General features: G+C 40.3%; 1 protein-coding gene across 1 annotated transcript in view; it reads left to right on the forward strand.

Moving 5' to 3' along the window:
* LOC143021245 (histone-lysine N-methyltransferase eggless-like) overlaps nucleotides 1-21,959 on the forward strand; it is a 99,201-nt gene that overhangs the window by 45,950 nt on the left and 31,292 nt on the right. The window contains exons 13-17 of the mRNA XM_076178641.1: nucleotides 1,062-1,140; nucleotides 8,624-8,733; nucleotides 9,593-9,732; nucleotides 18,919-19,132; nucleotides 19,311-19,478. Coding sequence (XP_076034756.1) covers nucleotides 1,062-1,140; nucleotides 8,624-8,733; nucleotides 9,593-9,732; nucleotides 18,919-19,132; nucleotides 19,311-19,478 — 711 coding nt within the window. The remainder of the gene's footprint in view (nucleotides 1-1,061; nucleotides 1,141-8,623; nucleotides 8,734-9,592; nucleotides 9,733-18,918; nucleotides 19,133-19,310; nucleotides 19,479-21,959) is intronic.

Below are 21,959 nucleotides of genomic sequence, written 5' to 3' on the forward strand. Positions count from 1 at the left end.
TTGAGTCTGGCAACCCCTCCTTAAAAAGGGGAGATAACCTTGCAATATATTTGTATATATGTATTGGTTTTGGCTCTATGATATCAGCAATGTGAGGAAAACATAGCTAGAGAAGTTTATTAAATTGTAACAAATTTAGACACAAAATTATTCATGATGATTTGAATCAAAGCTTTGATGTAATACAGGGTGAACTTGTTATGAAATGTATTTAAAGTGTTTTGATTTTTTTGAGAAATGAATATATTGATGAAGAATAATATATGTAGAGTTCATATATGCAATAGGATAGGAATGAATATACTGTTTTGCTGCATTGCCTCTGACCCAGGGCATTGGGTGGGATACAGGTATGACTTGTCATCTATGAGAACCCAAGATGAGAGGGAGAAAGGGTGGTGGATGGAAGTGAAATGGGTAGGAGTGGGTACCTCCCATATAAGGGGAGGGGGACTTTGGTATATAGAATATGCTACATTGCTTCTGACCCAGGGCAGTGGGCAAGATGCAGGGATTACCCCTATCATCCAGGAGGAGCCAAGAAAAGAGGGAGGGGAAAAAAGGTGTTGATGTATATATATATATATATGTATATAGAATAGAATATAGAATCATATATGGAATTTGGCATTGTTCTGGAGTCCAGGGACTAGCCTTGTACAGCTCTACCTTTTGATGGGGGTGGTTATATGAAGAGCTTTGAATTTTGAGGTGACAGTGGGCATCTCTGCTGGTGAGTTGGGTTCTAAGGCAGTTCTGTTTCATTTCCACCATGCAGGGCTTGTAGGTGCTTTCCTAGTACCAGAGACAGTGCTAGCACTCAGAGCAATCTTCAACTACTCTTATATATATATATATATATATATATATATATATATATATATATATATATATATATATATATATATATATATATATATATATATATATATATATATATATAAAAGAGGGATACCATGTATACACATTCATACATTCCATGTTATAAATTTATATATTTATTTTATTTATTTTTATTTATTTATTTATTAATTTTATTTTATTTTTTCTCTCTCTCCCAGAATCAAGCTGTGGTAGAATATGGAACATTTGGCCAAGACTCTGCAGCAAATCTCATTGGACAAGAGCAGGGAACTGAAGGTTAGTAGTTATGTTTAAATTATATTTTGATGCAGCCCAAAGGGATTTCTCCCTGTCTTCATTATTTCTGCATGAGGGGATGGAGAGGGGTGATTGGTGATTAAATGAAGCAACCTTGCTGTGGATGTGCTGTGTCTTGCTGCATTGCTTCTGACCCAGGTTGATGGGTGAGATGCAGGGTTGACCTGTCATCCGTGAGGAGCCAAGATGAGGAGGCAGGGGTGGTGGATGGGAGTGGAATGGTAGGGATGAAATGGATGGGATTGGAATTATGCCTTTTGACTTTGGCTACTTCTCTGGTAAGGTTGGTGTATATATGTATGTGTATATATATATACATACATATACCAAGGCTTTTTCCCCCTTACAAGGGAGGTAGCCAAAAAGGAAATGGCATAAAATCATTCCCACCCATTCCATCCCTGAATACACTCCACACCCCTCCACCCTCCCTCTCATCTTAGCTCCTCCTAGATGACGGGTCATCCCTGCACCTTGTCCACTGCCCTGGGTCAGAAGCAGTGTCGCAAGACACACCACATCCACAGCAAGGCCGCTTCATTAAATCGGCGACCCCCACTCTCCGTGAAATATCATGTGAAATATCATGTGACACATACTTGATTTGCTTTTACTCTAGGCTAATAGAAATAATGAAAGAAAGGGATGTATGGGCAGATTGTGCCTTCTTAGATCTACAAAAAGCATTTGTTTAAGTAAGAGAAAAGTGGGAGGTGAGCCAGCTGTTGTTTGCGGATGACACTGCGCTTGTGGCAGGATCGGAGGAGGGATTGAGGAAGCTGGTGGCAGAGTTTGGGAGAGTATGTGATAGAAGAAAGCTAAAGATAAATATGGGTAAAAGTAAGGTGATGAGATGTACAAGGGGTGAAAGTGGCAGTAGACTGGAAGTGAACATTAAGGGAGAGCGACTGGAGGAAGTGGATAGTTTTAGATACTTGGGTGCAAATGTAGCAGGAAAAGGTGGAGTGAAGGTGGAGGTAGAATGTAGATTGAGAGAAGCGAGTAAATGTATTGGTGGATTAAAGAGTGTAATGAGGAATAGACATTTAGGAATGGATGCGAAGAGGAGACTGTATGAAGGAGTGATTGTGCCAAGAGCACTGTATGGGGCAGAAACTTGGAACATAAGAGAAGAAGAGAGAAGGAGTTTGAATGTGTTTGAGATGAGGTGTCTGAGAAGTATGGTGGGGGTTACTAGGCTAGATAGAGTGAGAAATTAGGAGGTGAGGAGTAGAACAGGGGTGGAAAAGGAGCTGGGAGATAGGGTTGATGAAATAATATTAGGATGGTTTGGACACATGGAAAGAATGAGTGAAGAAAGACTAGTAAAAGAGGTATGGAAGGCAGATGTGGAGGGAGTGAACATGAGGGGACGTCCTAGGATGAGGTGGATGGATGGGGTGAAGGGGGCTTTGGGGAAGAGGGGAATGTCTGTTGAGGAAGGACGGGAGAGGACGGAAGACAGAGGTGAGTGGAGAATGGTTGTATATGGATGATGTTGTGATTGCATGAGGAGGAATGGGCGGGGGGGTGGGGGGTGAGGTAGTATGTGTGAGCAAATTTTGACGCAGCCCGAAGGGATTTCTCCCCGTCCTCTCCTTATATGCAAGGGGGGACGGAGAGTGGGGGTCGCCGATTAAATGAAGCGGCCTTGCTGTGGATGTGGTGTGTCTTGCGACACTGCTTCTGACCCAGGGCAGTGGGCAAGGTGCAGGGATGACCCGTCATCCAGGAGGTGCTCAGATGAGAGGGAGGGTGGGAGGGGTGTGGAGTGTATTTAGGGATGAAATGGGTGAGAGTGATTTTATGCCTTTCCCTTTTTGGCTACCCCCCTTGAAAGGGGGAAAAAGCCTTGGTATATGTATGTATGTTTTTTTTTTTTTTTTTTTTTATGTACCGTTTTCTCAGCCTCAGGTCTAGTACTCTCTAGAAAAACTTATTCTTTTTAGTCTGTTCTTTTCTCATTTTTTTTATCTGCTTCATTTCCAAGTGTCCTGTCTTTCTCCTTTTCCTCATCACTCATTTCTATTTTATCCATACATTTTTGTAATTTTCACTATTTGCCAGCTTTGATGCTTTTGAGACCTTAGTTTGAATTTAATGGCTTATACCTTTTTCTTCTCTAGAGTGCAGTCCCATTCTTTGTACTTCTTCTCTTTGTCCATTACCTGTCCCTCCTCTTGTATCTCTTTCAGAATTGCTTTTGCAATTTCTTTCTCTTTTTCTCTTTGGTATCTGTGTACATTATATTTTTCTTTAATACCATAAACTACAGTGCACTTTTTTTATCCACTGTGTCTCTTACTCAGTTTTCCATTTCTTTAATTACTTTAAATACCATTTCTTTAGCATTTTCCTCTACCTGCTGCTGCATTATTTTCTAAAGGTTATTTTCTTATTTTCTTGTTCTAGCTTCCATAGATTCTTTATTTCTAGGAGATCCATCTCCTTAATTGTTTCTCCTACTTTCTTGGTCACTGCTTGTATTTATTCTTTGAATTCTTTTTTCAACGCCTTATTTTTACTTTTATCTTCATTTTTCATTCTTTTGTTATCACTTCTGACCATATTTAATTCATTAAGCTCTTTGTTTATCTCTTCATTAGCTCCTTGTTGTTGGTTTATCTCTTTACATTGTCCTATATTCATCTTTCAAATCTATTAATTCCTGCATCAAATCAGCAATATCCTGACTCCTTAGTTCATTTGTATACCTAGGTTCTTTTTCCACATCTAAACCTCTGCTTAATAATCCTCTTTCTTTTGGAAATCCTGAAAAACATTGTTGTCCCACCTTTGAGTTGTCCAAACCTCTCTTCATTGGTTCACTTTTTCTTTTTCTTTTTCTTTCTCCATTTTGTGTATTTAATACACTATTTAATTGAAACTTCTTTTACTATTTCAGTCACTCAATAAATACAGCTGCTTCTCTTTTGTAATTACAACTAGGTGTGTGTGTATTTACATACAACCACTCCTCGTTTAACGACCTACTCGGTTAACGACAACGCGGAGTAATGACGGGCTTTATGACAGACCAATATTCGTGTAACGTAAATCTCCCGAAGTTACAACGTCGTGTACGATAAGTTGGCTGAGGCAAGTTTGTATGATGTTATAAATGAACTTGTACAGTGGATATTAGCTGTGAGGTAAAGTGTTCTGAAGCTTAGGTCTACATTACCATCATGCAAGCTGCAAAAACTACCTGGGGTACAGTATATACCGGTATTGGTAAATTTTTAGTTTCGACCATGGGCGCAATATAGCAATAGAAAATTAATTATTAATGTTGTAAATTATAATGTATCAACGTAATATGCAATTTTGTGAGTGGAAATAAAAAAAGAAAAAAGGTGCTAAAACAGATTTTGTAAGTAACGAAGTACGCCATGTTTGTTATGATAGATGCCGACGTCGAAGAAATGAAAGGATAAATTCGTCTAACCTAAACTAAACTAACCTAACCTAACCTGTGTTTAATAAATCATTACCTGCAAATTAAATGTCATCTGGCTCGTCCTCGTTGTTGTTGTCGTGAGAGACGTTGGCGGGCTTTTCAACCACTCTCTCAGCTTACGGGGTATACAAAGTTCTTGCAGCTTGAAGGAATCCATGTATCTCCGCTCCATAACATTCCTTCAAGAAAATATACCTGGCGAGGTACTGTCAGAAGTACCGAGGCCGTCAATTGACAGACGACATGATGGTGTCCTGATACTATGCTACCGACTTCGTTCATTAGCATATTTGCTTGTAGCAAGGTATTTTTTATTCTCATTTCCTCCCACAAAATTGCATATTACGTTGATACATTTTAATTTACAAAATTAATAATTAATTTTCTATTGCTATATTGCGCCCAAGGTCGAAACTAAAAAAATACCCCGGTATTTAATATGGAATGTCAGCATACACAGATTTGGTCATACACGGTAATTTCAGGAACCTAACCACCGTGTTATTTGAGGGCTTTCTGTACTATCAAAACAGTAAATAAAGCTTTAATGTACTGTATAAAAGAGGGAAAATACACGAAAATAAGGATACACGTATTGCTGGACATTGTACATACAGTACATGTACGTATATGTATACACTTTCGCTTAACGACCAATTCGGTTAACGACGGCGACGCTGGTCCCAATTGTCGTCGTTAAATGAGGAGTGGTTGTAGTTGTATTTTATGGAATGGTTTGGACACATGGAAAAAGGACACTAGTAAAAGAGGTATGGAAGGCAGATATGGAGGGAGTGATCATGAGGGGGCGGCCTAGGATGAGATGGATGGATGGGGTGAAAGGGGCTTTGGGGAAGAGGGGAATGTCTGTTGAGGAAGGACAGGAGAGGACAGAAGACATGAGTGAATGGAGAATAGTTGTATATGGATGATGTTGTGATGCATGAGGTGGAATGGGTGAGGAGATGGGGGGTGAGGTAGTATGTGTGAGAAAAATTTGATGCAGGGATTTCTTGCTGTCTTCTCCTTTTCTGCATGAGGGGACAGAGAAGGGGGGGTTGCCAAATTGATGGAACAGCTTTGCTGTAGATGTGCTGTGTCTTGAGACATTGCTTCTGACCCAGGTCAGTGGACAGGATGCAGGGATGACCCGTCATCCAGGAGGTGCCAAGATAAGAGGGAGGGTAGAGGGTGGCGGGGAGTGGAGTGTATTGGGGATGGAATGGTTTTTATGCCTTTGTTTTTTGGCCACCTCCCTTGTAAGGGGGAAAAGCCTTTGGTATATGTTTGTATTATAGGGGACAAGAGCATCCAGTTTGTTCTTAAAATCTTTTATAGTTTTGGCACTCACTGTTTCCCTGTTTAGTTTGTTCCAGACATCAATCACTATGTGTGGGAAGCTATTCTTTTTCAAATCTCTTCTGTAACTGTACTTCTTTAGCTTCTTGTGTGTGTGTATTATTTTTTTATTTACCTAGTTGTACTATACAGGAAGGGAGCTCTGCTCGTGGTGACCCATCTTTGAATCTTTCAGCATCAAGTTTTTCTTAAAATCTTGAATAGTGTTTGCACACAGTTTCTTTATCTAAATTATTCCAGGTTTCCAGTACTCTATGTGGGAAGCTATTTTTTATTTTTATTTATTTATTTTATATTTTTTCAGATCTCATCTATAGTTATCCTTTTTTAGTTTCTTTTCGTGTCCTCTTGTTTTTCCATTGTTCCATTTTAGTAAATCATTCCTATCTAGGATTTCCATTCCTTTCATGATTCTATAAATAGTCAGCAGATCTCCTCTTTCTCTTCTTTGTTCCAGAGTTGGTAATTCCAATTTGGACAATCTTTGTTCAAATGTTAATTTGGAGAGAGTTGGTGCCAACTTTGTCGCTGCTCTTTGTATTCTTTTTAATTTCTTTATATTCTTTTTAGTATTGGGTGTCCATAGTGTTGCTGTGTACTCGAGTTTTGGTCTTACTAGTGTAACTAATATTTTTTTAATCATTTCCTCATCCAAGTAGTCTAATGCCACTTTCATTGACATTTAATAGGTGTGTTTACCTAATTGTATTATACAGGGAAGGAGCAATGCTCATTGGGCCTCATCTCCTCCTCTCCTATTCATTATACTTAGCCTCAAACTCATGTACAGTTTCAACTTAATCTACATCCTTGAATTTCAGTTATTATATTCAGATTTGAATTCATGCATTGTTTGAGCTTGGGTTATATCACCTATACTCTCCAAGTATTTATGCATCTGTATGGAAAACTGTATTTCTTCATATCCTTTAGACATGTGATTTTTCTTTATTTTTTCCATGACCACTTAAAACCCTCCCACTCTTAATTAGAGATCTCTTCTGTCAATGAAATCTATCCCCTTTAGTGACATAAGTACTATAATTGTATCACCTCTTTCTCTTCAATCTTACAAAGTTGGCACACCCAGTGCTTTTAGTCCTTCCTCATTTGGTTTATCTGTTGAGTGGGGGACCAGATTGATTGCTGCCTTTTGTATTCTCTCAATCTTGCTCATATCCTTCCTTGTGTGCAAAAGATATAAGCAAGCTCGATAGTGTGTGTGTGAGTGAGAGAGAGAGTGGGAGTGGCTGCATACATTGACTGGTTACTTCCCTTATTAGGGAGAAGAACCCTGTGGTATATAGATGGATGAATAGATATAAGTGGGCCTTATTCATTACTCTGGTCTTGGACATCCTCCATTAGGAAAAAAAAAAAAATAACAACTGTTAGACACCCAAGTAGAGGTTATAAATTTCTTAGATTATTTAAGTTTTTAAAAAATTATTTGGAAATTTATAGTATGAATCCCCCCTCCCTCCCCAAAAAGAATTGTAATTGATCATGTGGCCATTGATCTAAAGCTGAAAGGAGAGAAAGTGGCTTTGACAGTGTTAAGAACAGCAGGAAGAAGTATATCAGATTATTGTCTTCTAAGTGAAGAGGGAGGGAGGAGGGTGGAGGGGAGTGGAATATATGGGAAATGAAATGGGTGGGAGTGATTTCTATGCCTTTTTCTTTTTGGCTACCGCCCGTGTAAGGGGGAAAAAGCCTTTGGTATATGTATTTACCTAGTTGTATTTACCTAGTTGTAATATATGGGAGGGGAGCTATGCTCGTGGTGACCCGTCTTTGTATCTCTCCGCATCAAGTTTTATCTTAAAATCTTGTATAGTGTTAGCACATACTGTTTTGTTGTCTAATTTGTTCCATGTATTTATCGCTCTGTGTGGGAAACTGTTCCTTTTCAAGTTTTTTCTATAACTATCCTTTTTCAATTTTTTTCCATGTCCTCTTGTTTTACTGTATGTATGTATGTAAGTGAAGATGTTGAAGAAAAAGAACTTAAGGTGTGAATAGGGAAAAGTGAAACAGTTAATATAAATTGGGAAGCTCTGGTATAGGGCATTGACTGCAAAGTTTTATGTAGCTGATATTTTAGTGATTTTAGTAACATTCCTTCTTATCCAAGTCATGCAGCACTCTTTTATATTTGAAGAATGGTGATGACAACATCTACTATCCCTCCATTCTGCTTCCCTCCTTAAAAACCTCATTTACCACCTTCATGGTGTGATATTGTTCCAAAAAGATAGAAATGCAGGTTGTTTCTAATTAAATACCAATTTTGGGAAGCTGAGGAAAAATGAGGTGACAAGGGATCATGAAAGCCATGCGCGGGAGATGGAATAACCTTATAGGAACAAGTAACAAACCTCAGACCTTCTCATTCTTTTAAGTGGAAATAAATATTGAACTGTTGTTTGTGTTGTATTAGTGTGGGATTTTTTCTATGGATTGTACCTCCTGATGGTGTGTTTGAAAGGCAGACTATTCAAGTCACCTGAGGGATATTGTTACAAATTGATCAATCTTGGTTCTTACTGTTTGTATGCAATTTCAGTTAACTTTTTTTTTTTTTTTTTTTTTTCTGATTTATTGATATATTTATTGATCTAATTACTAATTTTTCCTTTACAGCAAGGCTTGAACGTAGGTCATATACAAGGAAGGCCAGCTCTATATCCTCCCCGGTTCTCCCTCGGGATGTCATAACCTTACTGGAACAGGAGCGCAAAGGCATTGTCAGGGTAAGTAATGATAACATAAATTTTGGGAGTTTAGATTTACTTGCTACTTCAGCTTTTACTGTATTTCAACATAATCCATTCTTAGGAAAGAGTAGTATTGTGCAACTTTTGTAGTACAAAAGATTAGTAGTGTAATGATCCCCCATATCCAAGTGAAAATATTTGTAAGTTCTGTTTTGCTGTAGAGTTTTGAGAATGAAGAAGTTATGCCCTGTGGTGGTTTGTGTTCAGCATTTGGGTCATAACTTGATAGACCTCGGTTCATTTCCCATTACCTACTAATGACTGCCACTTTCTAAGCCTGTCTGAGCACAAGGACAAAGTCAATGGCTTTACATGCAACTAAACACTTTTAACATGAGCTGACTTCCTGCACCCATTGATGTGGGTCTAATGATGGGATCCTGCACATGGTAGACCTGCGAGAAAGACACTCAGGGAGAATCATGTCTGTGTCACACAGTTTTGAGACACTCCCCTTAGAGATGCAACCCTTAGGAGTTGGCACTTGATCTACAGTTCAGGTTCAAGATCTTTTCCTCTATTAACTTTGGCTATCTTTCCTCCACTTTCTGATATAAGGAGACCTAAGATTCAGTGACTCATACTAAGACAACATGTATAACAGTCCAATATTTCTCTCCAGAGAGAACAATGGAAAGACTCAAGGACTGTTGCTGATTACCATGGAGCTGTGTGGCTCTCATAAGTTAAACTTGGCAAAAGTTATTATTATTATTATTATCCTATTATTTATGGTATACTTTTCAACTGTAATTTTAAGATCAGTATTGTTGAAGTTTATTCATACATACATAAGTGCATTATCATTATTGTTATTTTTTTCTCCTTTTCCTAGATTCTAGAGGTTACCACAACCATACCACAATATGCACCCCATGAGTGTTCTTCTAAATGTGTGGAACTCCTAGGTGGAGACATGGTTATGCACAAGGGAAAGTCACCTCTCCTGTTTCCAATGTTTTTTGGCTGGAGAAGGTATGAAATAGGTTGTAGTATTGTATTCTGTAATTTTCTTACCATTTTCTGAAATCTTGATTGCTGTAAGAATATGATTGCCTTAATTTCTCCCAGTGTCACACTATCCATAAGTATGTTATTCTTCACTGCCATCATTCCACTTCCCACATCATCTTTTCTGTATCATTTCCAAAGTCTGTATTCACTATTGCCCAGTTGGATATCATCTATATGTGGTAGATTGGTTTATACAGGGGATCCTATGTCATCCTTGCCATGCATTGTCTGACTTTATGGTGGTACAAAATGTACAGCTTCATTTGTCCTTTCCCCCTGTGGTGGGGGGGAAGAATACTGCCAACAAGTCTTCCCACTTGAGTTGTAAGAGGTGACAAAAAATAGACAGGGATTAAGACTAGGCATCCTTCTCCCTGTAGCTCCAAAGGGGACATTCCTAAAAAAAGTAAAGGCATAAGAGGTTCTAGGAATTTTCCAACCAGTACCCTAAGGTTTGGATCTTTTAATGTGTGTGGATGTGGTACAGATGAGAGTAAAAGGGAAGAGATAGGCAGTATGTTTGTAAGAAGATGGATGTGTTGGCATTGAGTGAAACTAAATTAAGAGGGAGGGGCAAGTGTGAGTTTGGGAGTGTAGTTGGGAGGTTCTCAGGAGTGAAGAGAGGACAAAAGAGAGAAGTGGTGGCTATGCTAGTAAGTGAAAAGGTAGGTAAGAGTGTAGTGGAGTGGAGGGAGGTTTCTTCAAGGTTAATGTGTATGAATATGAAGCTGGGAAGGGAGATATGGGTTTTGTAAGTGCATATGGGCCTGGTAGTGAGAAGAGTGTAGAGGAAAGGGAGGCTTTTTGGATGGATTTAAATGAGTGTATAGAGGGAGAAAAGTGGGAGATAAGCCAGCTGTTGTTTGTGGATGACACTGTGCGTATGGCAGGATCAGAGAAGGGAATGAGGAAGGTAGTGAGAGAGTTTGGGAAGGTGTGCAAAAGAAGGAAGTTGAAGATAAATGTGGGTAAAAGTAAGGTGATGAGATGTATAAGGGGAGAAGTGGCAGCAGACTGGAAGCTAGTATTAAGGAAGAGAGACTGGAGGAAGTGGATAGTTTTAGATACTTGGGTGCGAATGTGGCGGAAAAGGGAGGAGTGGAGGTGGAGGTAGAATCTAGATTGAGAGAAATGAGTAAATGCCTTGGGGGTTTAAAAAGTGTAATGAGAAATAGACATCTGGGAATGAATGCTAAGAGGAGATTGTATGAAGGAATGATTGTGCCAACACCATTGTATGGGGTAGAAACATGAACATAAGAGGAGGAATTTGAATGTATTTACCTAGTTGTATTTTACAGGACAGGAGCTATGCTCGTTGTGACCCATTTTCGTATCTCTCCACATCCAATTTAATATTGAACTCGTGTATAGTTCTGGCATTCACTGTTTCACAGTTTAGTTTGTTCCAGACATCGATCACTCTGTATGGGAAACTGTTCTTTTTCAGGTGTATTTGAGAAGAGGTGCCTGAGAATTATGATAGGGGTTGCTGAGCTGGATAGAGTGAGAAACAAGGAGGTGAGGAGGAGAACGGGTGGAAAGGGAGTTGGGAAGTAGGGTTCATGAAAGAGTATTGGGATGGTTTGGGCACATGGAAAGAATGAGTGATGAAAGACTAGTAAAAGAGGTGTGGAAGGCAGATGTGTAAGGAGTGAACATGAGGGGCGACCTAGGATGAGATGGATGGATGGAGTAAAAGGGGCATTGGGAAAGAGGGGATTGTCTGTTGAGGAAGGACGGGAGGGGACAGAAGATAGGAGTGAATGGAGAATGGTTGTATATGGATGATGCTGTGATGCATGTGGTGGAATGGGTGGAGGATGGGGGGTGAGGTAGTATGTGTGAGAAATAAATTGACGCAGCCCGAAGAGGTTTCTCCCCTTCTCCTTTTCTGCATGAGGGGACAGAGAGAGGGGTCGCCGATTTAATGAAGTGGCCTTACTGTAGGTGTGCTGTGTCTTGTGACACTGCTTCTGACACAGGACAGTGGGTGAGATGCAGGGATGACCCGTCATCTAGGAGGTGCCAAGATATGAGGGTGGAGGGGAGTGGAGTATGATAGAGATGGAATGGGAGGGGGAGTGGTTTTTATGCCTTTGTTTTTTGGCTATCTCCCTTATAAGAAGGAAAAAACCCTTTGGTATATGTATAGAGGAATTAGGGAGAAATATCAAATTAGTGGTATTGGGAGACTTTAATGCTAGAGGAAGAAATGAACCAATAGTGGTTGGGAATTATGGAGTTCCAGGAAAAAATTGTAGTGGAGAGTTGATGGTAGGGATGTGTCTAGAGAGTTGATGATAACAAACACAGTGTATAGGAAGAAAGTCAAGCATAAGTACACATGAGAGAAGGTGGTAGATGGAAGGGTGGTAGATAGAGAATTAATGGTCTATATAGTGGTAACCAGGAATATGGTAGGAAGAGTTAAGGATGTACATGTTCTAAGGGGAGAGAGTGGGGGATTATCAGATCATTTTTTGGTGGAAGGTAAGTTGAGAGTGGATGATAGAGTAGAAAGAGGAAAAGGACAAAAGGTAGGGATGTGGTCAGAAGCAGTATCACAAGACACAGCACATCTACAGCAAGGCCACCTCATAAAATTGGCGACCCTCAACTCTTTATCCCCTCATGCAGAAAAAGAGAAGATGGGGAAAAATCCCTTTGGGCTGTGTCAATTTATTTCTCGTACATACTCCCTCACCTCCCATCCCCCACCCACTCCACCTCATGCATCACAACATCATTCATATACAACCATTCTCCATTCACCCCTATCTTCTGTCCCCTCCCGTCCTTCTTCAACAGACATTCCCCTTTTTCCCAATGCACCTTTAACTCCATCCCTCCATCTCATCGTAGGTTGACCCCTCATGTTCACTCCTTCCACACCTCTTTTACTAGTCTTTCATCACTCATTCTTTCCATGTGTCCAAACCATCCCAATACTCTTTCATGAACCCTACCTCCCAACTCCCTTTCCACCCCTGTTCTCCTCCTCACCTCCTCATTTCTCACTCTATCCAGCCTAGTAACCCCTATCATACTTCTCAGACACCTCATCTCAAACACATTCAAACTCCTCTCTTCATCCCTTATGTTCCATGTTTCTGCCCCTTACAATGCTGTTGGCACAATCACTCCTTCATACAATCTCCTCTTTGCATCTATTCTCAAATGTCACTTCTTGCAATCTAGATTCTACCTCCACCTCCACTCCTCCCTTTTCTGCCACATTCACATCCAAGTATCTAAAACTATCCACTTCCTCCAGTCTCTCTCCCTTAATACTAGCTTCCAGTCTGCTGCCACTTTCACCCCTTATACATCTCATCACCTTACTTTTACCCACATTTATCTTCAACTTCCTTCTTTCGCACACCTTCCCAAACTCTGTCACTAACATCCTCAATCCCTCCTCTGATCCTGCCACAAGCGCAGTGTCATCAGCAAACAACAACTGGCTTATCCACTTTTCTCATTTTCTTTAACCATCTCCAATCCCTGACACACTACTCTTGCATTTACCTCTTGCACCACCCCATCCATATATAAATTGAACAGTCAGGGTGACATAAGACATTCCTGATGAAGTCCCACCTTTACCTCAAACCACTCATTCTCTCTATTTCCAATCCTAACACAAGCTCAAGTACTCTCATAAAAACACTTGACTTCTCTTAACAGCTTTGCTCCTATCCCATGTATCTGCAATACCTCCCACATTACCTTCCTGTCTACCCTGTTATAAGCCTTTTCCAGATCCATAAAAGCCCCCCCAAAAAAATCCTTACCTTTTCCTATAGCTTTCTCACCATACCTTCTTACCACAAAAATCTGATCTACGCAACCCCCACATGTCCTAAACCCACACTGTTCCTCACCAATTACTCCCTCTATTCCTCTCCTAATCTTCTCAGTCAAGACACTCCCATAAGCCTTCCCAACTACACTTAACAAGCTAATCCCTCAGAAACTACTACACTCACATTTTGTCCCCTTTTCCCTTGTAAAGTGGAACTGTACAGGCACTCCTCCAGTCCTCGGGCACTCTACCCTTTCTTAAACAAACATTAAATAACTTCACCAGCCAGTCCACCATCACTGTACCTCCTTTTTTCAAACATTCTGCATAACATCCATCCAACCCAGGTGCTTTGCCTGCTCTCATCATCTTAACAACTGCCTTCACTTTATCTTTCTTTATTTCTCCTTTATTTTCCTCACTCATCACAATTGTTTTCTTAGCGCTTCCCACTGCATCTACCTTCCCCTCCCTATCCTCCTTGACATTTAGCAACTCCTTAATATACTCTGATCATCTTCCTCTTACTCCCTTCTCTTCTATTATCATCTCTCCATCTGCACCTTTCACCTTTTCTACCCTAGTTTATTCATCTCCTCTTCCTCTTTTAATTTCTTTCCAAAACATTTTTTTGTTACTTTCAAAATTGTCTGTCATACTCTTACCCCATTTCACACCTGCTCTCCTCTTTGCCTCTTTTATCTTATGCTTTACTTCTCTTCTCTTTTGTACCTCTCATATGATTCCCTCATCCTAATTTGTAACCAATCTATGAAAGCTCTCTTCTTCTCATCTACACCCTTCTTTGCTTTCTCATCCCACCACTCACTATCCTTCCTTCTATTTCCTTCCATCCTTCTTGCTCCACACACCATCTTTGCACACCTAATGACATCCTCCTTGAACCATCCCCATCCCTCCTCCACTGCTAGTTCTACTCTATCCTTCACTCCCTCTCACTCTTCTCTCAGCTTCTTCTTATACTCCTCCTTTTCCTTCTCATTTAAGCAGTTCACTTTCAGTACCCCCCTACCTTCTGCCTTTTTCCTCTTTCTCCACCTGTCCTCCACTCTCAATTGACCTTCCACCAAAAAAGGATGTGATATTCCTCCAGTCTCTCCCCTTAGAACATGTACATCCTTAACTCTTCCTACTCTACTCCTGGTTACCACTGTATAGTCCATTAATGCTCTATCTACCACCCTTTCATCCACCACCCTCTCCCATGTGTACTTGTGCTTGAGTTTTTTCATATATATATATTATATATATATATATGTATATATATATATATATACTGTATATATATATTTATATGTAATTTTTCTACACTATATTAATGCTTTCATTTTCATTTTCCTATAGCCTAGTTCTGTATCTTGATATATATTTATGACTTTAGAGTATTTAGGTATGTGACTTAGGCTATGGTAATTCTGACTTGCGTTGAAGATCGCCATATGTCAGTCCATAGGAATGGATCTTCAACATAACTTGAGGACCCCCTGTACACGTGTATGTACCAGAAGGCCTTTTTCCACTGATGAAAGGGATGGCTGAGTCAAGGTATAGACCCCCCTATACCCATTCCACATCCATCCTGTATCTATTTGTCACCCTCCCCACCTTGGCACTGCATGGATAAAAGGGCCTTATATCCTATAATATTGATTGGGTTAAAGGCAATTCATTGAGACATAGAACTTCACAGTAGGAACTGACAAACTATACATATATAAAGAATAATGATTATGATAATGAAACAGACAAGAAGATCCCTTCAAACCATAGCATTTCTTCAACCATTTACAAACACTGTCAATTCACTCCAATGTTATCCACTCCTTTCTTTGTTCAACAGAATTTCCTTTTGCATAATACCCCTTTCATCCTGTCCAATAATCTCATTCTTGGTCTTCCTCTCAAGTTCATTCCAACCACTTCTGTTTCCCACACTCTTTTTGCTAGTTTTTTCTCACTTATTCTTTCCATATGCCAAAACTATCTCATTACTCTTTGATCTAGCCTATGCAATAGCTCTCTCTCCACTCCTGCTCTCTGCCTCATGTCCACGTTTCTCAATCTGTCCATCCTTGTAACATGTACCATATTTCTCAAATACATTCAGATTCTTCCTTTCTGCCTCCTTTCAAATCCAAGCCTCCACTCCAGTGGCATGGACACAATCATTTCTTCATACAACCTTCACTTTCAATTCATCACCAGACACCAATGCTTCTTATTCACTCAAGACACTTACTTGCCTCCTTTATTCTATGATTCACCCACACCTCAACTACTCCATTTATTGGTACTTGTGACCCCAAGTACATAAAACTCTCCATTTGTTCCAACCTTGAAGCTTAACTCCAACCCACCACTATCATCACTCTCCATACATCTCATCATTTTAGTTTGTCCACATTTATTTTCAGATTTCTCCTCTCGCACACTAAACTCTGCCATCAACTGATTCAGGCTTTCCTCAGACTCGGAGACAAGTTCAGTGTCATCCACAAACAACAACAAGCTCACCTTCCACTTCCCTCCCTTGTCACTCTCCAGCTTGAAACCTCTATGTAGCACTCTCACATTTACCTCCCTCACCACCCCATCCATATGCACATTGAACAAATATGGTGACAATACACAACCTTTGCACAGCCCCACTTTCGATTAATAAGAAAAATAGAATCAATAGGTGGGATTGGAGGTAAATTGGAATGGATGGATGACTTCCTGACTGGGAGAAAAATGAGGGTAGTAATTAGAGACAAATACTCAAAATGGGAAGAAATGATAAGAGGTGTCCCACAAGGGATGGTGCTGGCTCTTATCATGTTTGCCATATATATAAATGACATGGATGAAGGAGTGGAGTGTTATATGAATTTCTTCACAGATGACACAAAAATGCTCATACTAAAGAAAGTAAGAACAGAGGAGGATTGTGAATCATTACAATCAGACCTGGGCAAAATCTGGAAATGGACTAAAAAATGGGAAGTGAACTTCAATATAAAAAATTTAGTATAATGGAGTTTGGAAAAAGTAAAAACAGAATATCAGAAAATTATAAAATTGGTGAAGAAATAAAAAAAGTGAACTTGGAAAGAGACCTTGGAGTAATAATAATAATCACAAGCATAGCTCCCTTCCCATATAATACAACTAGGTAAAACAAGGTAAATTAAAAAATTTCACTTTCCATTCCTGACCCACACACAAGATCCTTTATGCTATTATTGTATACATACCAAAAGGCCCATTCTCCCTTACTTGGGGGATGGCTGAGTCAAAGCACACATACACCCTTTACCTGTCCCACACTTAAAAAAAAAAAATAATAAAAAAAAATAAAAAAAATAACATCTCTGCTCCTTATGGAGGAAGGGTCATCCCCATTCCCCACTCACTGATAGAGTCAGAGTCAGTGCAGCAAGACACAGCACCTCCATTTGGGAGAAGAATGCTGCTACTATGATCCCATGTATTTTGTAGAAGTTGAATAAATGGAATGGAATGAGTGGACTAGGGATCCCCTAATTTGTATTATTCTGTTATGAAATGTTAAGCACTTTTACCTATGTGAAAAATTTTGAATACCCTCAACAGACTTCCTGTCCCATACATCTACAACACACTTCATAACACCTATTAACACTCTCATATGCCTTTTCCAAATTCATACATACACATACCAAAGGCTTTTTTCCCCTTACAAGGGAGGTAGCCAAAAACACAAAGGCATAAAACCACTCCCACCCACTCCATCCCCAACATACTCCACTCCCATCCACCCACTTCCCTTCCTCTTATCTTGGTAATTCTTGGATGACAGGTCACCCCTGCATCTTGCCCACTGCCCTGGGTCAGAAGCAGTGTCCTAAGACACAGCACATCCACAGCAAGGCCACCTTATTAATTGGGCAACCCCCCTCTCTGTCCCCTCATGCAGAAAAAGAAGATGGGCCAAAATACCTTCGGGCAGTGTCAATTTATTTCTCACCCATACTCCCTCATCCCCCATCCCCCACCCACTCCACCTCATGCATCACAGCATCATCCATACACAACCAATCTCCATTCACCCCTATCTTCTGTCCTCTCCTGTCCTTCCTCGACAGACATTCCCCTCTTTCCCAATGCCCCTTTTACCCCATGCATCCATCTTATCCTAGGTTGCCCCCCTCATATTCACTCCTTCCACCTTTACCTTCCACACCTCTTTTACTAGTCTATCATCACTCATTCTTTCCATGTGTCCAAACCATCCCAATACTCTTTCATCAACCCTATCTTCCAACTCCCTTTCCATCCCCATTCTCCTCCTCACCTCCTCATTTCTCACTCTGTCTAGCCTAGTAACCTCTATAATACTTCTCAGGCACCTCATCTCAAACATGTTCAAACTCCTCTCTTCCTCTCTAATGTTCCATGTTTCTGCCCCATACAGTGCTGTTGGCACAATCACTCCTTCATACAATCTCCTCTTAGCATCCATTCCCAAATATCTATTTCTCATTACACTTTTTAATCCCCCAAGGCATTTACTCGCTTCTCTCAATCTACATTCTACCTCCACCTCCACTCCTCCCTTTCCCGCCACATTCGCACCAAGTATTAAAACTATCCACTTCCTCCAGTCTCTCTCTTAATACTCACTTCCAGTCTGGTGCCACTTTCTCCCCTTGTACATCTCATCACCTTACTTTTACCCACATTTATCTTTAATTTCCCTCTTTCCCACACCTTCCCAAACTCTGTCATTAACTTCCTCAATCCCTCCTTTGATCCTGCTACAAGCGCAGTGTCATCAGTGAACAACAACTGGCTTATCTTCCACTTTTCTCCATTTTCTTTAACCATCTCCAATCCCTGACCCATTACCCTTGCATTTACCTCTCGCACCACCCCATCCATGTATAAATTGAAGAGTAAGGGTGGCATAACACATCCCTGACTAAGTCCCACCTTTAGTTTTGTCAGAAACTTTTCATTTATATATCTTGCTGCAAAAACTTGATCTATGGATGGTCTTCTTCTAAACCCACACTGTTATTACCTAATTACTCCCTCTGTTCCCCTTCTCATCACAGCAATTTACTTCCATACACCTTATCACTCTAAAAGTATTACATTCATATGTTCTCTTTTCCCTTATACACTTTCATCCTTTAGACAGTTATTAAAAAATCACCAGCCATTCCACTATAACTTCTCCTTAGGTAAACATACATGCAAATTTTACTTATGTCCACAGTGGCTGAGGTTAGTAGGACAATTACTCAATCTTGAGAACTTACTTTGGTAAATGGTTAATGAAAGGACCTTTTCAGACAGATTTTGAAATCCCGACATGCAAAGCGAGGCAATTGCAAAACATCGGTGGGTTATGTTGGGCCATGTGGAAGGCGGATGCGGAATATTGAGGATGTCTTCCATTTCTTACGTCTGACTAGCACAAAATTGGAGATTGACTGTTTCACATTTGAGAGAGACATACGTATTGCCAACTATTGGGAACCGTCCAAAAGAATTATATGGGTAGAGGTAAGGAGTTTCTTTATTTTGATTTTTGTATGATTGATAGATTCAAGGTGGAAATAATGTTGTCATTCTTAGGAATCATTATTATTATTTTGTTGATTTATTCATTTATTTATTTGTTGAAAAGTTTGTTATAGTTTTTCTAGAATATCATTAATGGATTTCTTTTATGATCTGGAAGGACATCAGCAAGTGTCAAGAAAGTATTGGTGTATCATGTGTGAACAGTTTAGATGAGAACCAGCCACTGCACATGGAGTACTCGAACATACGTATTCCTACCTCAGGTGTGCCATTAAACACTGATCCAGGATTCCTAATATGCTGTGACTGCGAAGATGATTGTTGGGTATGTAGCTTAGTTCAAAAGTTTTCATTCATTCTCATTAGTTAAATATTGTGTGTACAGAGTTTATGTTTATCTTCATTAGTTATGAAATATTCCATGTTCATCAAACACATGCCACAGCCTCCACAAACATAGCCCACCCACTACATTATATGGCAGAACACCCACACATGCCAAGAAACATCAAAACAACACCCAAATACCTATATCACACACAAATACTCTCTTCTTCCTCAGCCACCAGACATCTATCTCCAGAAGCATATCCATAATCATATCACTTACTGCTCCATCAACAAACTGAGAAACAACATGTTGCTGCATGCCAGCCCCCCTGATATCCACCATTCTGAATCCTCTCTCCCCCAAGAGGACAGAATCCACCTGGCTTGTCTGTGGTGTGGCCACCATCCACTTAAGTTATCAGAAGATGACTGTCACATCACAGATAATTGTCCAGGATGTAACACTTCACCCTGCACCATAGAATACATTATGGAAGACTGAATTGTACACAATTATCCATGCCAACAACATAATATATACTCTATAAGGGATTTGTGGGAAAATCCTGTTCCGACAATGGCCTTCCTCAGGGAGACAGGACTGCTCTGCCAGACAGTCTAGAGAATGACAATAACATCCTCAATCCCAAAGATAAAAGATAAGAAAAACAACCATCCCTATACCTTATATTACATCTACACAAGAATGCATTCATACCCAAATCACTAAACAAGCTCTTCAAGACAGACCATGGAACTCAATACTCCACCAAATGCCACTTGCCATCAGCCCAAAAGATAAATTCCAAGAATCACACAAACACACTTGTGTTTATGACACCACAGCTTTAAGATAGTACATACATATACCAAGGGCTTTTTCTCCCTTAGAAGGGAGGTAGCCAAAGTCAATGGCATAGATTCACCCCTACCCATTTCATCCCCACATACTCCTATTCACCACCCCTCCCTCCCTCTTTTGTTGGCTCCTCCTGGAAGGTGGACCATCCCTGCATCTCATGCACTGGCCTGGATCAAAATCAAAGTAGCAAGACACAGCACATTTACAGCAAGGCCGCTTCATTTAATCAGTGACCCCCCCCCCCTGTCCCTCATGCAGAAAAAGAGAAGATGGGGAGAAATCCCTTCAGGCTGCATCAAAATACTCCCTAACCCACTCCCATGCATCACAGCATCATCCATACACAACTATTCTCTACTCACCCATATCTTCTGTCTTCTCCCTTCCTTCCTCAACAGACATACCCCTGTTTCCCAATGCCCCTTTTACCCCATCCTTCCATCTCATCCTTGGTCACCCCCTTATGTTCACCCCTTCGACATCTGTCTTCCACACCTCTTTTACTAATCTTTCTTCACACATTCTTTCCATGTGTCCAAACCATCCCAATACTCTTTCAACAACCCTATCTCCCAACTCCCTTCCCACCCTTGCTCTCCTCCTCACCTCCTTGTTTCTCACTCTATCCAGCTTAGTACATACATACATATACCAAAGGCTTTTTCCCCCTGCACAGGGGGTAGCCAAAAAGAAAAAGGCATAGAAACCGCTCCCACCCATTCCATTTCCTATATATTCCACTCCCGTCCACCCTCCTCCCTCACCTCTCATCTTGGCACCTCCTTGATGATGGGTCATCCCTGAATCCTGTCCACTGCCCTGGGTCAGAAGCAGCTTAGTAACCTCTATCATACTTCTCAGGCATTTCAACTCATACATATTTAAATTCTTCCTCTCTTATGTTCCATGTTTCTGCCCCATACAGTGCTGTTGGCATAATCACTCCTTCATACAATCTCCTCTTTGCATCCACTTCCAATGTCTTTGTCTCATTACACTTTTTAATCCCCCAAGGCACTTACTTGCTTCTCTCAACCTACATTCCACCTCCACTCCTCCCTTTCTTGCCACATTTGCACCCAAGTATCTAAAACTATCCACTTCCTCCAGTCTCTTTCCCTTACTCTCTTCCAATTTGCTGCCACATTCTCCCCTTGTTCATCTCATCACCTTACTTTTACCCACATTTATCATCAACTTCCTTCTTTCACACACCTTCCCAAACTCTGTCACAAACCTCCTTAATCCCTCCTCTGATTCTGCCAAAAGTGCAGTCATCAGCAAACAACAACTTTTCTCCATTTTCTTTAACCATCTCCAATCCCCAACCCATTACCTTTGTGTTGACCTCTTGCACCACCCCATCCATGTATAAATTGAACAGCCAAGGCAACATAACACATCCCTGGCCTTTAAAGTCCCTCCCACCTTTACCTTAAACCGCACTCCATTTCTAATTCTAACACAGGCTCTACTACTCTCATAAAAACTCTTGGCTGCTCTTAACAGCTTTCCTCCTATCCCATATATCTGCAATACCTCCCACATTACCTTCCAGTCTACCCTATCATAAGCCTTTTCCAAATCTATAAAGGCCCAAAAAACATTGTTACC

The sequence above is a fragment of the Oratosquilla oratoria genome, chromosome 41, assembly GCF_046742065.1.
Source record: "Oratosquilla oratoria isolate Oo_2021 chromosome 41, ASM4674206v1, whole genome shotgun sequence".
Lineage (NCBI taxonomy): Eukaryota > Metazoa > Arthropoda > Malacostraca > Stomatopoda > Squillidae > Oratosquilla > Oratosquilla oratoria.